This window comes from Manis javanica, chromosome 4 (assembly GCF_040802235.1).
Source record: "Manis javanica isolate MJ-LG chromosome 4, MJ_LKY, whole genome shotgun sequence".
NCBI lineage: Eukaryota > Metazoa > Chordata > Mammalia > Pholidota > Manidae > Manis > Manis javanica.
Window position 1 is genome coordinate 27,044,147 of NC_133159.1, and position 19,643 is coordinate 27,063,789.

Here is a 19,643-nt window from a genome sequence, read left to right on the forward strand (position 1 = left end):
ATGGGGAAAAAAACAGTTCTTTTTCATCCATTTAGTGGATCATAGCTCTTCCTCTTACATGCTTAAAAGATACAGGTTCTAGTTTCAGCTCTAGGTCCATCATTTATTAGTAATTTAAACTTTGAAAAGTAGCTTAACCTAAGATTCAATTTTCATTGTTTTCATTGTTGTTGCTCTTGAGAAAAGGAGTTCATCAGAGGAGGAAGCAGGGAAGCACTGGTAGAGTCAATATTGGATTCTAGAAGTAACTTGGATAAAAGGTAAGATGAAAATAAGCTCCAATTTTAGATCAGTTCCTTTCCTGCCCACGCCACCATAGCCTGGCTCTGCTCCCAGGGCCTAAGTAAAAGCAGTATTAAATCCTTACAAAAAAGGGATTACAGTTAGTAGAACCTTACAATGAAACCTTTTGGGAAAATCTGGAACTCACTGTTAATAGGTACATGTAGAAAGCTTATCCAGGGTGCAAACAGTGGGCAGAGTCGATCCCTTTCTTCTTAAAGCCATGACAAAGCAGAGAATATACGTTGGGCTTCCGTATGTGTTACTGGAGGATCCCCAGAACAGGAGGCTCTGGAACTAGCAATACGTAGCTTACCATTATTACCTCTCACAAGACAGAATCCTAATAAACCTGGCTCAAAGTCTAGACCAGGTTTCATAATTCCAAGCAGCAGAGTGGAAAAGTCTATAGAATATTATGAATTATTGCCAGAAGAAATTCACCAAATACTTTTAGGAAGCATGAACAACTCTGGGAATATTTGGAGACAGGGATGTTGCCTCTGGCATTCTTAAATCTCAGGTAAAAAGCTTGACTTCTCCGACTAACTTGGGAACTGAGCTGGCTGGCAAACAAGGAGGCAGAGGAGTGCCCGCTGTCTCAGAAACCATACTGTTAAAGTCATTGGAAATGCACACTTTAACCACATTCATCAAATTCTATCCCAATGGAAGGGCTGAGATGGTGGGAATGAGAGCAGAGAAAATGTATTCTTTCCAAAGAAAGCAGTTGGTAAATCCTCCTCATTGGGAGTAGGAAGGAATGGCAGCAAGTGGCAAAGAAAGTTTCTGTGGAAAACAATACATGATTAGGACATTTTATAGGCAGTATTTGCACTTACTTTTAACATTCATTGAAACTACAATTCTTTTCTTGAAATCTTGCAATTTTGTAATATGGTCAAGAATCCGTTTGAAGTTTTTCTTTGATAATTATACCTGTAATGAACTATTATCAAACAGTAAGGCAGAATCCTTAAATTTGGTGATGGAGTCAGTGACTGCTCTATGGCTCACAGCACCTGTCTCCCGCACTGGTATCAGAAGCATGCGTTCTCGCAGAAGCAGTGGGTCCCAGTCAAGAAGGCTGCCATGAAATGAGACAAGCAGGCATATATATTATCAATTCCAAAACAGCTCACTGGAACCGTTCAAAAGCACACCACCTCAGGGGGCACCCTCCACCTTCCTTTTGACTGTCAGCATGTCTGTCACCTGCACACCCACTAACAAACAAATACAAAAACAGATGCACGTTACTCTCCACCCCAGTTCTTCCCTGCGGGGGTTAGCATATTCAGAAAGCAAGGCAGAGGAGGTAATGAAGTCCTTTGAAGGGTACAATCAGGTATTATAAAGTTTGGAAAAAGCCAGGAAAATAACCATTGCCCTCTCTCCTCTTTTTCAAAAGGGCCATCTCTTTTTACCTCAGCTGCACACAGGTTAGACTGGAAGGTGGCAGCAGCCCCACAAAGCAAGCCTTGAAAAGAAAGTAATTACCATTCATTGCCTTTGCTGTGTGCCTAGCTTTGTTAAATGTTATGGTGTAGGTGATTTGCTGACATTAACCTAACTGCTAAACAAGAATCAATAGGCTTTGTGTCCATGTTCTGACTCCTTTCCCTTGACTGTAACATTTCCATTTTTCCCAAAGACCATTCTGATCAAAGACAAACTCCCCATGTGACTAGTTGTCCAACAGCTATCTCTCAGCCATTACGCACATTAACCCTCAACTGTCTGCTAGATGGACAACAAGCCTCCAGGACTCAATCACAAAACCTGAGTCTTGCAGCTCTTCTCTAGCAAAGAACACTTGGAAGAAGAATAAGTCCTCCTAAAAGACCGTTGCTAAAGAAGTCTCAAAGGTACCAGATTGTGGAAAATTGCTGAAGAGATAAAGAATACCATAATATCTCCTTAGAAAAGGCAGTATTTGCAAACAAAAAGAGGGCAGAAATGTTCTTTTAATTTACCTACTTAAGGAAGAGCAAAACTATGTAGGTTAAAGGAACTATGAAAATCACCCTCATTTAGTATTGGTTTAATGAGAAAACACATCCAGTCTCCAAGGCGAGTTTCATACAGAACCCTCAAAAAACTGAGTCAAAAAAAGTTGTTGCCAAAAGTAAATCCCATATCAAGATCAATATCCTTATTCCATCCCATTCCATCTTCTGGCCCCCACCCCACAGTATGGTTCAGGCTTTGGCCCCCGGAATAAGACTGAATGGGTTTGAATCTCAATTAGGAATGATGATAGCAGTACCTAACTCACAGGGTTATTACAGATATGAAAGGAGGTAAGCCATGCAAAGTACTTAACACAATGCCTAGCATGCAGTTATAGGTCAGTAAATAGTAACTGCCATTTCTTATGTTGTTGCTATTACACCTCATTTCAGCTTAGGCCCCACTTCTTCCAGAAAGTCTTCCTTGATGAAACCTTCATCCCAAGAGTCCTCTCTGCTGCACACTTTGCATATATCTCTATCATAGTCCACCTCACATGCTCTGCCCTCTTTTAAATGCTGGGGTTGTATCCTGTATCTCTATATTTTTAGGCCCAGCAAAATGCTTGGCACATAGCAGGCATCCAAAGAATTACTAGAGAATTTTAAAAGTTAACCCAATAGTTAAACAAATTCATTTTATTTTTTAAAATTAACAACAAAATCTAGCAAAAGACGTCAGCTCTATCACAGAATTACTTGAGTTTTAGTCATTTGAGTCAAATCATTAACGTTAATTAATTTTTTAGCTAAAAGGAAGGACAGGAGAGAAAAGCAAAGCTGCCAGTTCACTAAGAAATGAGTAAGAACTTTTCAAATTAAATTGGGCAGAACACTAAATGGGAGGTATGATGAGAGATGTGCAAGAGAAACTGAAGAAAAGCCAAACAGATTAAGAAGAGAGAAATGAATCTAATGCAACCAGCTAGGAAACGGCCCTTCCTGCCTAAATGCTAAACTGAAGAATCCTTTCAAATCACAAAGCAATCCTTCTTCAAGAAAGGACCAACCAAATTTTAGTTCCCCGAGCTATTTCAGACTACTCTACTCCAAGGTAAAACAGGCTTTCACCATGGTGCTTTCCAAACACAGCAACAGTGAACAGCTTTCCAGTTCACCTAGGCTAAGAGCCATCCACCACTGATGACATCTAGATCCTTTCAACTTCCCTTCTGAGGAAAGATAAGGGGGAAAAAAAAAAACCACACCTCAAAGTTCTGGTCACCTAAGTGAAAAAAGGGAAACCAGTCTATCACAATTCTAATGCCGTCAGCTTCTACAGGATGCTTATTTAAAAATCAAAATTTGCATTAATTGTATACAGTTGCTATTAAGTTTCAAAAGACCTATCTGTTAAGGTTTAGTCCATTTTCACAACCAAGTTATAAGAGAAAGTATTAATCCAAATACTGTTACAGCTAAAAATAGCTCTCCTACCGGAACGTCACCTGCTCAAAAATGATCCAGTCATCAAAGGGCTTTATAATATTTAAAGGCAAATAGACGGCAAATGATTAAGCCATGTACTTTTAAAAAAACTGTAACTAGGGGGTTACACTGTTGCATATAATATACTCAATCTCCACTTTGCTTTTTCTCCCACCACCTTATGACTAAAAGACTCTGAAGAATACTGTCAGCAAGAAGAGCACGCCTCCAAGCCCCAGCTGGAAGGAACCCACACCTCTCTATGTAACACTGTCTTTGTACTTCAAAAAGCACAGGTATCAAATGATAACATAAACTTTGGCCTATACATAAAAGTGGTTCTAAAAAGAGAGAATCTTTTTTTCTGAAGAGAAAAGCACCTAGGTATGTCACAAATCCCTGTATTAATGGAGCAATTCTCTGGATGGCCCACTTGTCCATGTTATTAAGAACCTGCAGTTGATTGCCATCTCTGCCTGCAGGGCTGATAAATTATTTGCATTCATTACAATCACACTAACCTTCTTCGGGAACCCACACAGTGAACCTTGAATCAGAGCCCTTCTTTGTTTTTCAGGAAAGTTAAAAAAATTTTTTTGCTGGTGGTTTTGTTGTTTCTAAAGAGAAGGTCACTTAGAGGGCTGCAGCAGAGATATATAAGTTAAATAAAATAGCAGTAAGCTTACGAGGAAATAAGGAAAAAATCTAGCAAATCATGAAGTGTTATTTCAGCAGATATTGCCAACAGAGGAAAAGTTTATGTCAATTTATCCATTAAAAATCTCTTTCTGGAATATTATGTAAGTGTCATTAAAAAAAAAAAAACTGCAGTGGGCTGAACTGGGACATGTGAGGACTCAGTACAACCAAGCTGCAGATACTTAAATAACTAGAACCACTTTTTGCTTAAGCAAACAAAATGCAGACGTACAGATGCTTTCTCATCTGTGTGTAAATGAAAGTAAAACTGTGTGAGTAGTTAGTATTCTTAGAATTTTTGAAAGCTAGTTTATTTAAATCAAATCCAATCTGTATCTATACAGAAATAATTTTCTTAGGGCTCTTATTCTCTAGACTTTACAGAGACTCTTCCCTCTACCCCTCCCTCGGAAATAAAGAAGTGAAAAGAGCTCTCTACAGGTTAAAAACCACTGCAAATGAATCTGGGAGAAATAAGTTCAAAGAGATTAGAATATCACTTGACTCATCAGCCTGCTACAGAACAGGGTTCGGCTCTTCTCTGCTCCATTCTTTATGCTCCCATAGCACATCTTGGAATTATATCATGCTTCCTTATTGTGGATAAAATGAAGGTTCCTGTGGCCAGAATTCTCACCTGGCCCTAGTTGACTAGCTCACTACACACATGTGGGCAATACGTTTTTATTGAATCTATATAAAGAGCCCGGCCCATGCTCTGGGCAACACGGTGGAACGGCTGCAACACTGCAGGAGAGCATAGCAGAGGCTGGAGTAGTGGTAATGCCAAGGACAGAGGCCCAAAGGACAGCTGTGCAGGCAGAGAGGCCCAGAGGCAGAGACCGGCTCATTGCAAGCAGACTCGCTCTGAGTGGATGGGGTTTTAGTGACTGACCTGCCACCATGGAAATAAAGTTAGGTATAACCCTTTAACCCCAAGAACGTTCTACTGTCATTTCTGTGGTCACATTGCATCCACAGTGAACTGCCCGGGGCTGAAACCCACTGGCAAGACACTTATGTTTCTACATCTATCACAGCCTCCATAGTGTGAACTCTCTGATGGCAAGAACTGGGCTTTATTTAGCCAGGGACAGTGCTTGACCCAAGTTGTATATACCTATAATATATACATAACACCTAGATACTAATTATCATTAAGTGATTTGAAATAAACATCCTAAAGTATTAAAAATGCAATAAGCATATTTTAAGGAACTGAAGAACACATACAAAGAACCAAGGAACACAAATACCAGAAAGTGGAATCTAGTTAAAGTCATCGACATAATGCAGCACTGACATGCAGATCATTTCGTACTGTTTGGTTTATTTACTGCAGATGTGTGGGCTTTAGCAGACTTCACTTTTATGACATGTACTTGTATGTATCTTTCTCTACTGACAGAAATAAGAATCTGGGCAAAATGGTCAACATTCCTCATTACCATTATTACCTAGTAACAGACTCTCTTAAGCCACAGAGAAATTAGCCTTTCCTTATTCTCATCTATAAAATGGCAATATTTCTCTGCTGCTTCAAAAGTGACATAATTCTGGACAGAGCAATAAAGATATCTAAATGTGTGTGTGTGTCTGTCTGCCTGTCTCTCTCACACATGCACACTCTCTCTCTCCCTCCCACCCCACCACAGACACACAGGAAACCCTTGGAAACACAGCATACACAAGGGCCTTCACTCTTTACCTCTTTCTCCCCACAGATAGAGGCAGCCCTGCTGCCAAGGCAGCAACCCCCATGTGAAATCTGAAAGAGTGGAGGTGAAACAGCTCAATCAAACTGCTTAGGAAAGGAAAGGAAGCTATGCTTGTCAACGAAGACCTCCACAGAAAGGCCAGAAAACTTTTACTTCTGCCTTGACCATCCAGGGCAAATAACCCTGCTTTGAGGTCTGCTTACCTGAGCTCAGAGGCCAAGCCTTCCTTTAACCTTTCACACAGGGGTAACATAAAAATTCACCCCATTATTTGAAAAGTTCATTGTGAGAAATGTCAGAGTGCAGTTTATAAGCACATTTTAGAGAGCAGAGCTGAGAGCAATTTTGCAAACCATGCAGTTAGACTGATGAAGTAGAATGCACAGGTAGAAGTCTGGCACTGCTTCAGCACATGGGGCTGTTTTGCTTCAGGGCAAAAGCCACAGACTGACCCAGCAGGATGCAGATTACTCAACTTTCTTAAATGGGATCTAGCTCTTTAGCTTAGCTCTCTACAAGGTTGCTTCATTTATTCTGATTAAGATTCACCGGCTCTACCCGACCCACTTCCATAAGCCTCCAGCTGACTTAGGTTGCCCTCAGTTAAGGACAATAAACACTGAACTATATCAAAAAAAAAGAGGAGCCATTTCTTAATAGGCAGAATGGCAGTTGTTTTAAAATTTTTAAACTGAATCTGAAATTAGAGTACAGAAGTAAAGCCAAATAAATATAACTCCCCATCTCCCTGGCCTGGTAATACTGGTTATTTCCCTCGTTATCTAAAAGTGAGAGCATCTATGAGCACTCTCATAGATTTATTTCAAACTTAAATGTGCTGCCAGATTAGAATCACAGCATAATGTTAAGCCAGCTGGAAGAAAGACAGCATTCCTAAAAATCCTGTCATTCCCTGGGAGAGTTTATTCACTGGGAACTGAGGTAGCAATACTGGGCACCCATCTTTAGGGGCAGAACCTGTAGCTGGTAGTTTCAGATATGCCTTAGTCAGCTTTCCTCTCTGTTTTTGTTTCTCCTAGAACAGCATATCTGATGGTTAACACACCATTCGGGGACACTTCTAATTCCTTCTTATCTCGGGGCAATTTACAGTTTCTTTATGTGACTGACCAGAGAAGTTCAGGATTTATATAATTGGGTGCTTGCCTGAAGCTAAGCATTGGAACTGTTCACCAGAGAGCTTGAGTAACAAACCTGATGCCAAAAAAACAAGAGCATTTTCATGCAGAAAAGATTTTCAGGAGCTGACTGGCTGGGTATATCTAAAACCCATGACCTCACCACAGGACACACACTTTCAAATTGGGGGCAAGGCTTGCACTTGTACTTTTTTCAACTCTTCAGATGACTACCCTCACTGCTTATTCAGAGACGTGGGTTATTAGTGGTGAAGAAAGTGGGCTGGATTGAAAGGAATGCTGGAGGCATATTGTACTGTAGACAGGGACTTCACCTACATAATTGTTAGCAGCAGGTTACTCTACTGATACCAGCTTGAGATATCAAATTGCCTAGTCTCCTCCATTCTTAGGATTCTGTGAGGAAGACTGGGTCTCTACTGTCATTGAATTACTGAGGCCTCAGCCTCTTTTAAGGGAATCTTGATACCAGTAACATCATCTCTCTCAAGGACAACTTCTGTTCCCTAGAAATGGCAAAGGAATCAATAGACTGCAAGTTCTATGAGGGGAGAGACCACATTTGTCTTATTCACCACTGAGTTTCTAACACCTAGGACAGCAAGCACCCAAAAAACATTTTATGAAGGATGGGACCAACTCTTCATGCTACTAAGGAAACAAAGTCCAAACGTGCTGTTGAATCAGTCCCAGTCAAAACACTATCCTGACCAAAAGACAGAGCCAACCTGGCCTAGCACAAGGCCTTGTCAAGCACAAGCCCATTAGCAGTGCTGGGGGACGTGAACCAGGCTGAGGGCCAGGTGGGGTAGTGGCAGCAGAACAGAGAACACTCCAGGGGAAAGTATCCTTGGCTGAAGGAAGAAACAAGTAGCCAGTCATGCTCCTTAGTGACAATTACAGTTATGGAAGATGCACAATACAGCTCGCCCCGCCATGGGCTTCAACCAACCTGAGGCCTGTAAAACTCTATGAATGGAGGCCTACGTTTCCTGACAGTGAAGAAAGGCTAGCTGCCTGCAGTATACTTTTAAAAATGTGGGGATTGAGATACCACTGGACAGAGGTTTTAAAAGCCAGCAGAGACCTCAAACCTGTCACGCACTGGGTCACCCTGGAGTTACACAAGAATTTAAATAAACAGGGTTTTGTTATAGTATAATGACTATTGGTAACATTTGCTGAATTGTTATTTATGCACCTGGGAGTAGGCTAAGCACTTTGTGTGGACATTTTATTTAATCTTCACAATAATCCTATGAAAGGTGCTATCACTCCCATTTTGTAGATATGGAACCTGATGAAAGGTCGGTTTTGGCAACACCACCCATATAAGGTAACCAGGACTCAGGCTTGTCTGATTCCAGATTCCATGCTCCATGCTCCATGCTCACAGCCACTCTGCCTCCTGGCTCTTGCTCAGCTGATGAGTAGGTAGGTGGACAAGACCAATCTTTACAACTTCTCTCTAAAACATATCCAGTACTGTCTGGACTCAAAAGTGACTAAAGGATCTTAACCACATGGACTGACTTTTTGTTTTGTTTTTTGGTATCATTAATCTACAATTATATGAAGAACATTGTTTACTAGGCTCCCCCTTCACCAAGTGCCCCCCACATACCCCTTCACAGTCATGCACATGGACTGACTTTTAAAGAAGCTCTTGGATGAAGGATCAAGAGAGGCCTTCAAACCAAAAGCTATATATTTTGACCCAAGCTCTTCAATACTACTCACCTAAGAAGAGAAGTTCAAACACTAACCACACACATAGTTCTTGATCATGTTCCTGCCAATTGCACACAGTGCCTTGAATTGGAAGCTGTTTCAATTAGTAAGATTTTTATGCCATCTCCAAAATAAGCCAAAAGGCTTTGCTTTCATCTTGCAATTGTCATTTTGTTCTTATAAATTCCACCAGTATGTTATTTCCTCCCCTGAGGAATTCCTGAGGAGAGTCAATTTAGACAGCTTTTCAACTGAATTGGATTTAGTCTCATTATGCCATTTTCTTACCCTTCTTCTCTTTGTCACACAAAGTGTGACATTATGTTTCTGTCTGAAATATGTTTCTAAAGGGCAAAAAGAATCCACCAAAATTATACTATTCCAAGATAGACAGAAGGACTTAAGATGATTATCATTTACTGGAGAGTATTTAAACAAGATACAACTACTTCATTGCCTTGGGAGAGAGGCTAACTTTAGAGGTTTCTGATTGGTCTGACTTAGGTCAATTAAATTGTGATATAATAAGATCCCACAGATTTGCTCAATGCTACCTCAGTTTTAGAATCAAAAAGCTTGCACGGTTTGTGTTTAACAGCCAGAAGACTCTGTCTTTCCCCAGCTGCCATGTACTCAGGTCATTATCCTACAATCTGAGGAGACAGATTTAGGATTAATAATTTATTACCTTCTGTACTGCAATGTAGTTAAGAATATAGGACAGTTTGGCAGGAGAAAGTTCCTGCTGAAGTCTCATTACTATGAGATATATTCCATTAGTCATCCACCTTAAATTAGGTGCCCAGCAGATACAAGAGCAGGGATATAATGCCACCTAAGAAGTCTCCTGAAATTGCTTTTTTCCTAAAGATAAGACCAATGCATGTTCAAAATACATTATTCTCTTAAAAAAGATTCCACTTGGTCTGACTGGTCCAACAGAAACTATAGTCCTAAAAGTACAACCAGCATAAGGGCAAAGGAAAAGAGTGAGTTCAGAGGCCTTCTGTCTGCCAAGGGCAAATGCTAGCAGCAAAGAGAACAAAAAGAGAGTGGCAATCAGTGGGAAAAGACTTCTTGCTAAGCCAGGACCTGCCTTTGTCCCATCTGCAGTCTCTGTGGGAGTTGAGGGTGATAATTAATCTCTCCCACCCAGAGTTTCAGGCTAATTAAAAAATAAAACATGGCAGTTAGAGGCAGATGATGATCAAATATCATCTTTATAAGAAGTGATAAGTGACTGGAAACATAGCTTAGATGTGCAATCACAAATGGCCTTCTCATACTGTCCTACACTGACTTATAATTACCCAGCTGGACAAATGCAGGGTGTCCCAGCATGGCCAGACCCATTAGCACATGGCAGGGCAAGAACACATGCAAATCCTGAAGACTGGCCATTCCATACAACAGGATTCCTTCCCCAGCTCACCAGTCAGAAAAACCACTCTGATTCAGAAAAATTACACCAGAGAAAAGGTGTAAAAAAGAACATAAATTACCTTCCAAATATCATTCCTTCCAGGGAAGTGAAGTGGCCACTTACTTAATGTCCAAGATTGAAAAACAGTAGGAAAGGATGACTCTCCTCCTTAACACATATTTTCCAAGGCGGTGCTATTTACAACTTTATCTTTAGTTAACACAACAAACCTTTATTGCTACCTACTATGTGCTAGATGCTAGGTCTGTAACTATGAGTTGAACAGTGTCATGAAGCAGCCACATAAACAAGCATAAACATACCTGCTCCCAGCCATGATGGAGTAACCAATCTGGCACCATAGTAACCAATCACCGTCTACTACAGATAACTATAAAACTGGACAGAATATACAAGACAATTGCATTTAGCCAGGAGATAATTGGCAATGCAAGCCTGCAATCCCTGAGAGAAGGGAACTTGAAGCGAGCCTCACAATTGCCCAATTCTCTGTTACAGGACAACTTCCCAACCACATAACAGAAAGCTGGGACCCACACAGAACAGAAGGGTCTCACTGACCCCAGAAGCAAAAATATGGGTTTGGCTAGAATCTGAGTGGTGAGGCACTGAAGAAAGAGCTGTGACAAGAGGGGGCCCCAGAAGTCCACTGGGAGGGTCCACTGCAAGGCTGAAGGCTGAGATGTGAAGTGCCACGGCAAGACCACCTGAGGTTTATTAGAATAGTAGATGCTACAGGGCCAAGGGGGAAACAGAACCACTAGTGATCAAACAGTGCTAGGAGCAGGAGGTAGGAGGAATTCTGACTTTACCAAAGCAAAGCAATCACATTAACACCACAGATGAGCAGAAAGCAGAAAGGCCTCACCTGAGGAGTAAGGACCACACACTAAAGCAAGACCTACTCTGAACCTCTCCTCACAAGTCTAAAACCACACAGTATAATAAGGTATAATAAAAGAGAGGTATAGACGCTAGGATAACATTCAAGACCAAGTGCAAACTAGGGGCCTCAGGGAAAGAATCAGAAAGGAGCTTATATTTCCCTGAATCAGAATACACCAGGCAGAATGGTCATGGCACATGCAGAGGAATGCAGCACTCTACAGTGATCTGAATGTGGAGGAAGAGAAGGAATACACAATGACTCGGGGATTTCTACCTCAGAATAGGAGTGGAGGGGGTCTTTTGCACGTCATAGGGAACACAAGAAGGGGGTAAAAAGTCATGGGCTCAGTATTGCTATATTAAGTTAGAGGTAGTTGTGAGAAATCAGGTTAGAGATATGTGATGTACAGATGGCAATGTGGTCTGGAGTCCAGGAGAGAAGTGATGAACAGTTACAGATTTGGGGGTAGAGGGCACATTGGTTACAATTACAGGGAAGAAGAGATTGCCCAGGGAGAACCCACAAGAGTGAGACAAGAAAGAGTAGAAACAGAATCCTGAAAAATGAAATATTTAAGGAATAAGATGAAAAGGGATAAGGGCAGCATAATTAGAAAGTGCAATGCATCAGCTGAAAGGGAAACAAAGAAAAGCATGGTACAACTTAGGGAGGGCACTGGGGACAGGGTTTCAAGAAGTACTCAAAGGTGCCAGATGCAGCAGAGCTGTTACATAAGGCAAAAAGGAAAAGTGTCCAGCTGGGGAGGTCACTGGTTAACTTGGCTAAAGCCAAGGTTTGGGTAGAAGCCAGACCTCACAGGATTCACAGAAAGACAGAGGTGGGAAAATGCAGACAGCAAATGTGGTCTGCTCTTGCAGAAAGCTTCACTGACTGGGAAGAGTAAGTCAGAGACCTGGCTAGAGATCCTTCACAAATAACAAAAAATATCTGTTGAATGAATAATTTTTAAAATGAACAACTGGATGGTCTGTACCCTTCTGGTCGTTTCATCAGGCCTTGTTTCTTACAGTGTTCCAGTCTGTCTATCTGCAAACTGGATATGTATTAGGCCCAAACCAAGCCCCACTTCCTCCATGAAGCCATTACCGATTCCCTAGTTTTTCTGTCAATAACCTCCTCTAGTATAATAAAAAAGACAGACAGTTACAAGTGTTGGTGAGGACATGGAGAAACTGGAACCCTCATATGTTGCCGGTGGAAATGTAAAATTGTACAGCTGCTGTAGAAAACAAAAAGTTAAGCCAAGAGTTATGATATAATCCAGCCATTCCATTCCTAGGTATATAAACAAAATGTGTCATAGCCACACAGTGGAATATTATTCAGCCATAAAAATGAATGAGGTACTAATATATCATGCTATAGCATGAATGAACCTTGAAAATACTGTGTTAAGAAGCCAGGACATAAAAGGCCACATACTGTATGCCCATTTACATACAATGTCCAGAATAGGTAAATCCATAGAGTCAGAATGTAGGGTGGTGGTTTCCAAAGCCAGGGGAAGGGAAGAATAGGGAGTGACTGCTAATGGGTATGGGTGTCTTTTCTGGGGGGAGGGGGAGTGAGGAAATGTTTTGGAATTAGCGGTATTATATCTCGTTGAAAAAAACAATTATCTCCTCAAATTTCTTACTACAGAACTCCTAAATTCTACCCATCTATTTAGTACTGTATCTACTGATTCATACTGAGTGAAATTACTCCCAGTGAGAGAAAAGAGGTTCCTTGAAGATGCAATGCTTTATCAATTTTCTCCTGGACTATTTCATTAGCTTCCTGATAGATATCCTTACCTTTAATCCTGACCTCCTTCCCCTTTCCTTCTTCCTCTCACTCTCTCATCATCATTATCATTCTTAGATACTCCAGCAAAACTGACCTAGAAAATTTACCAGTATTACTTTTCTGCTTAAAATGTTCAATAGCTCCAAACTCCCTAAAGCAGTGATCGCCAAAGTAGTATGTTTACAAAAGGTACACAAGAAAAATCACTGGGGTAGAAAAAGAAAATGTTAAAGGTATATTTGTTTTTTAAAAGATCCCTTTAAATTTTTTATTTTGGCATCTCTTATATACATTAAGATGTTAGTATAATTGTACTGGTTATAACGTATAAACAAACATATACTGGAATTTATCCTCAATTATTTTTTATGGATAGAGTGCATAATCAAGAAAATTTGTAGACCACCTGCCTAAAAAGATTAAAATCAAAGCTTCCTTGCAATGCATATGTAAATTCCTTTGTGACCTGACCACCATCTACCTCCTTTAGAGCTGCCACCCCAGCTTTGCTGTTTATATTCCAGCAGCACTAAACTGCTTTTAGATTTCTTCTATATACCAGGTTGTTTTACACTTTTGTGCCTTTGCTCTTGCATTCCCGTTGCCTTGGAATACCCTTTGGGTCCTTCAATTTCAACTTTCAAAATTCTGTTTAGCAATCAGCTTCTCTGGAGAGAATTCCTCAATTCTACCCCTTTACCTCTAAGCGAAATGCTACTTCTCCAGTTCCAGGAGCACTCTGGGCATTGCATCCCTCTATTTTTTAACTTACAAATCAGACTATTTATACCTTTACCACCCTCATTCACCTGGGAGTTCTTTCAGGGCAGAAACTGTGTTATTCTCATCTTTATTACCCTCATGCCTGGCCTAGACAAGACTTCTAGTAAGTTTTCAAAGCCTGATTCTGAATTGAATACATTTTCTCTGCATTCAAAGTACTTATTAACTAATTGTGTAATCTACTTCCCAGAAGCAAGGGAATAGCAGTTCAAAGTTTTCATAGCCAACTGTTAGCTTTAGGCCTGCATTAGCCTCTGTCACTCTCCTTGATTAAGGTTACCCAGTCTGGTTCAGGCCCTCTCATCTCCCACATACATGCACACATAACTCTTCAGAAACACATTCTTTCTTTAGATACATTAATATATTTGTGAATATTTTAATCAGACCTTGCTGCTCTCGAAGGCATTGTGTCTCCTTATGGTGCCTTCACATACCTGTGCTCCAACTGTGTTCATTTTAAGCTTTAACTCTCAAAGGATAGATTGCATTGATTTCAAAATTTAATTCTCAAAGGACAATTCCCTTATTGCTAATTTATTAACTTACTTAGCCAACAAATATTTTTACTGTGCCCCTACTATGTGCCAAGCTCTCAGCACCTGTACACAATACCTAGCATGAGCAAAACAGACAAAAGATCTGCGTTAAAAAGCTGACAAGCCATTGCAGGAATTTCCAAATTCTTGGAGTCACTTCCTATTTGTCTCCAGATCCTGGTAATTCCCAGGTTCAAAATTCTATTTTGTAAGCCATTTAACAATGACATTAAAAGAAAAAGAGTGATTCGATGGCCCACAAAGAAAGCACAAAGCCTTTTTCATCAAATTGTAATCACTTAGAATTAAACCAGCAATTAAATGCTGGAAAAATAGCTAAGAAATTCTCATTATTTGGGATTAATCAACACACTTCTAAATAACACATGAATCTATCTGGAACTAAGTGAAAATAAAATACAACTTATCAAAGTCTGTGGGATTCAGGGAAAGCAATATGTAGAGTGATGTTGATGGCACTGAATGAATAACTTAGAAAAGAAGATCTAAAAATTAATAATCGAAGCTTCTGATTTAGGAAACCAGAGAAAGAAGAGTAATCTAAGTCTAAAGCAAGGGGAGCAAAAGAAATAACAAAAATTAGAGCAGAAATCAGTGAAATTGAAAACAGGAAATCAATAGAGAAAAATCAATGAAACCAAAAGGTGATTCTATGAAAACATCAGGAAAATCAATAAGCCTCTAGCCAAGCCAGCTAAGAAAAGAGAGAAGACATAAATTATTAATACCAGAAATGAAAGAAAGGTCATTACTGTCACATGTATATTAAAAGGATAATGAAATATTGTGAACAACTCTAAAAAAAATTGTAATCACTGCTTTCTAGCAGTGGGCTTCAGCACTGAACCCAAAAGCCGATATAAAAAAGAAGCCAACTACACGTAAGTCAGTGATTGCCTGGGAGTCTACCGGAGGTGCAGCAAATTGCTAAGTGATAAACAGGAGTGGGGATAACTGGAGAGCTGCCTTATTTTGGTACGTTTTCCAGGAATAATCCATATAATCCATAAGCTAAATGACAACAGCAAACAGTCAAGAATATACTTTATAGAGGAAAATGTTAAGAGCTTGGTTAAAAGCTGAACAAACTCATGAAAAGATAACTCAGGCTACCAACAGGTTTTTGCTGCTATTGTTTTGTTGTTGCTTTTTAAGGTTGTTTTTCCACCTTATAAAAAAAGCTATAGGTGTACACTGAAAAAAAGATCTGGAAAAACACAGAGAAATGTAAAGAGGTAGTAATTCCACTACTCAAAAACACACCAACATTGATTTATATATCTTGTTCCAGACTTTGTTATAGAAAAGTATTTTTTTTCTTTTCACAAAATTGGCACCATGGTGAACATACAATTGTATATTCTGCTTTTATCACTTAACATTAGGAGCATTTGCCATGTATTTTTTCTTTTAAAATGTGAATTTTGAAGTTGGATAATATTCTACCACATGGATTTGCCGTAATTTCAATATACTCCATTGCTGGGCAGGTTGTAGCAATGTTTCACAACACAAAGTAAATGAGTGTTGATGAATGCTCTCATTCACAACCATTTAGGAATACCCCTGAGATGAATTCCTAAAAGGAGAACTACTACTAGGTCAAAGGGCATGAACTTTTTAAAGATCTTGATATTTATGCCAAAAACTCCATTCAAACTCCTCAGCACAACATGAGGGTAGTTCCATCATCCCTTCACAGCACTAAACATTTTTATTTTGATCATCATCAATGTAACAGGTTAAAAAGGATTTCTCATTTTAACTTGCAGTTCTTTGGTTAGTAATGAGAATGAATATTTTTTTAAATGCTTATAAATCACTTTATAATTTATTTATGGTACTCACTGCTTATGTCTTTTATTCATTTTTTCTATTAGAATATTATTTTTTAATTAATGTGAAAGTGCTCTGATAAATTAAAATATGTAATAAATCTGTCATATGTTGCTTGCATGTTCCCTTAGTTTGAATACAAATGATTTTTGGTTCTTACATGGTAAAAGCCCCAAACTTTCCTAATATGGAACTGGTACAATCTAATCCCCACCAGAACCATTACTAACAATATCACCTTTGCACCTTTATACTCAATCTGCTCACTGTGGTGCTGTTTTTAAGCACCACATACTAAGGACTAGCCCAATTAGCCCACAGTAATGTTTAACGAAGGGTTAGATTGGAAAATACAGAAACACTCAAATGCTTCTTTCTCCCCTGTACTTTCAATCCCTCAAATAACAAAGCTGCTCATCATGGGTCAGGGAAAATATTGTCTTTGGTCCTCTAAAAGATCACCGGTAGTTGGAAGGCAGAGTAGCAGAAGCAAAAGAACATGAGCTCTGAAGCTGACAAACCTGGGTTTAGATTCCTGGCCCTGTCATGGTCATGCTGTGTGACCCTGGTCAAGTCATTTTGCCTCTCAGGGCCTCAATTTCATTATCTATAAAATGAGAATAAAACTACCTGTTTTAGGATTATCATGAGGACTAAGTGAGATGAAATACGAAATGTTTATAATCTGGGGTCTAGTATACAGTAGGTGGACTTCAAAAATGTGATTTTCCTACTCTAATGGTGCTAAATCAGTTACTTACTTAATTCAAATCATCTTACATAAAATGTTGCCATGAACTAGATGTCCCAGCAAAGCATCGTCTGGGTGAAAAACATTTAGGTCAGCTTTCTGTCAACTGCAATTTCCACTGCTGTAATTATACGATCATCAAACATCACTGCCAGACAACAAAAACTCCACAGCTGATGTCAGTGAAATTGCTAAATACAGTAATTACTTGATTCTCTAGATCATGACACCCAATTCCTTTAGGAAAGCAACAGAAATCTTTGTAATTATAGATGCAAAAAGCTGATTGGTTATCCCAGACAGTGGCCTCTACAACACAAGGCTTTTGATCACTTCTCAGATTGGCAGCCTACTCAAAAGTCTTTCCCAAATTGCTGTTTTCTCACATTCCATACTCTGAAAGGAATACTGTCTACAAAAGAACTAAAAGAAGACAGAAAAAACACATATTCTTTGAAATTTAGCCTTCTTGGCACTTTTTCCTGGCAAGAGGTTCTAGCCTGGTGCAATAATCTCTAGGAGAGTATACTTTATTAAATCTGTCTGCATAACCCCTTCCTATAGGAAAAGCAAGGAACATATTCTCCCTGTATGTGTAGATTCCTTTAGGAAAGGAAAAGGAGGGAGGTATCATTTACGAAGCACCTATGTTCAGAGTGCTGTACCATACACTTTAATTATATTATCTCTCAAATCAAGTTACGAGCTAGGTCTTATCCTTCCTTACAGACAATAGAGCATTTGTTCAAGGTTTTATAGTTAATTGGAAACATCCAGCTCCAGGTCCAAGTTGTGTTCAACTTTCAAAGCTTTTTTTTTTTCATTACACTTTCACTGAATCTCAAAATGACCAATTTTCCCTTATGAGAAAGAACCCAATTTTTGGTTCCAAAACAAAACAGACAAGTAAACTTGATAAACTAAGTATCAATCAGAAGGATGACCACTTCTGTCAATTAGCAGATGCTTTTCTTCCTCTTACTAGTCTTTAAAATGAACTAAACGGCTCTCACAGATTTCCCTGTTCATCTCAGATCTATAAAGAAAATGATACCTGTTGACAACCACAGAGCGCTGAAGCAGAAGCAAGTATAAAATAGGTACAGGCTTTTCAACAATTTCATGGTTGACTGCCAGCAAAATCCTGGTACCATCCAGGAAGTAGGGCTTGGCTTGACTCCCGGCCTCTTCTCCATGGCCTTCCAGACAGGAGGAACCCGTCCACTAGAAAGGCAGAAAGAGAAAAAATTATATGCCAAGCAATTAATAATTGATTTCTGGAAATGTGGAATGCTAGAGAATGTGACAGATTAGGGGAAATGAAATTTCAGTTTGTCTTTCACTGCTCATACCTGCCCATAAATTTTAAGCCAGAGCTTTGACATAGCCTGTAATTATCTGGATAGAAACATAGCAAGGGATATGAAATGAATCTACTATAAAACTGAAACACTTTATATTCCATTATTTTCTAATCTAACAGAAAGTCACTGATGTGGAAGAATGATGGAAAGAGCCCCAGCCTGAAAAAAAGATCTGAGTTTCAGTTCTGCTACTAACAGCTTTGTGACTTTGACAAACACACTTTCTTACTTATGAAGAGAAGAGTTTGGACTATCAGAGGTAAACTAACCTGAGCATTTTGTCTACCTGTGTTTTAAAATATTTTAATGTGGTTGTCTTCAGGCAGGGCATGCACTCTTCAGTTTATTATTGTCCCTACCACATTATCTTAAAAAGCCATCTAATTTACTCTTCAATGTCACTTCTTTGATCCCTAGAATCATTTGCAATTCCTGACTTCAACTCATATATACATTCAACAAATATTTGCACAGACCCTGTGATGTAATATGCATCATGCTGGCTAGAATCTAGGTACTGGATGATTTAAGTCCCTTCTAGAAGGAAACATGATTTCAATCAGTTTCTTCTCTCTTATGCAACTTCCCCATATTGTATAAAGTATTATATAAATCTTGGAAACATTATGTGGGTTGACTGAATTCTGAAAAAATAATTTAAAAATTTTCTGTCCTAAATGTTCACCTATCCTCCACATCTGGCAAACGGCACAAACTAACAATCCCCATCCTTGGCCAGCATATGGGGAAACTGGTATTGCATGGGTTGAATACCAAAACTGACTACTACAAGGAAACAGAAACACACACACGGGTAAACTGAGGCACGGGCCACCCAACAGAAGGCTTTCACTGAGCCTTAAGCATCTGAAGACTTATTTCTCATTCACTTCCATCCATTCCTATTTGCAGTTGTTTTGTAGTTGTGTGCTAGGGGCCAGGGGCCAGAATGGAGGTGTGTTGGCCAGAGACATGCTTAAGAGATTAAGAAATGGAGCCTAAATTAGAAAGTACATTCAGCAACTTCTCCAGCTTCCCTAAATGGAACAGGTAAGTGTTCATGTGTATGTGTGTGTGTATGGATTTTTACTCAACACATTTCTGCCTACCACAAAAGGATTTTAAATTCAAGGTGACTCAACAGCTGTCATCAATAGCATGACAGGTGGGCGATAGA

At 39.4% G+C, this 19,643-nt stretch overlaps 1 protein-coding gene across 4 annotated transcripts in view; it reads right to left on the reverse strand.

Moving 5' to 3' along the window:
• KIAA0319L (KIAA0319 like) overlaps positions 1-19,643 on the reverse strand; it is a 107,623-nt gene that overhangs the window by 86,143 nt on the left and 1,837 nt on the right. For 3 of the 4 annotated variants that reach the window (XM_073233621.1, XM_073233623.1, XM_073233620.1), the window contains exon 2: positions 18,157-18,326. In XM_073233621.1, coding sequence (XP_073089722.1) covers positions 18,157-18,298 — 142 coding nt within the window. In that variant the 5' untranslated portion in view covers positions 18,299-18,326. Of the gene's footprint in view, positions 1-1,124; positions 1,370-18,156; positions 18,327-19,643 lie in introns of those variants that run through there. The other variant, XM_073233622.1, reaches the window with a different exon arrangement.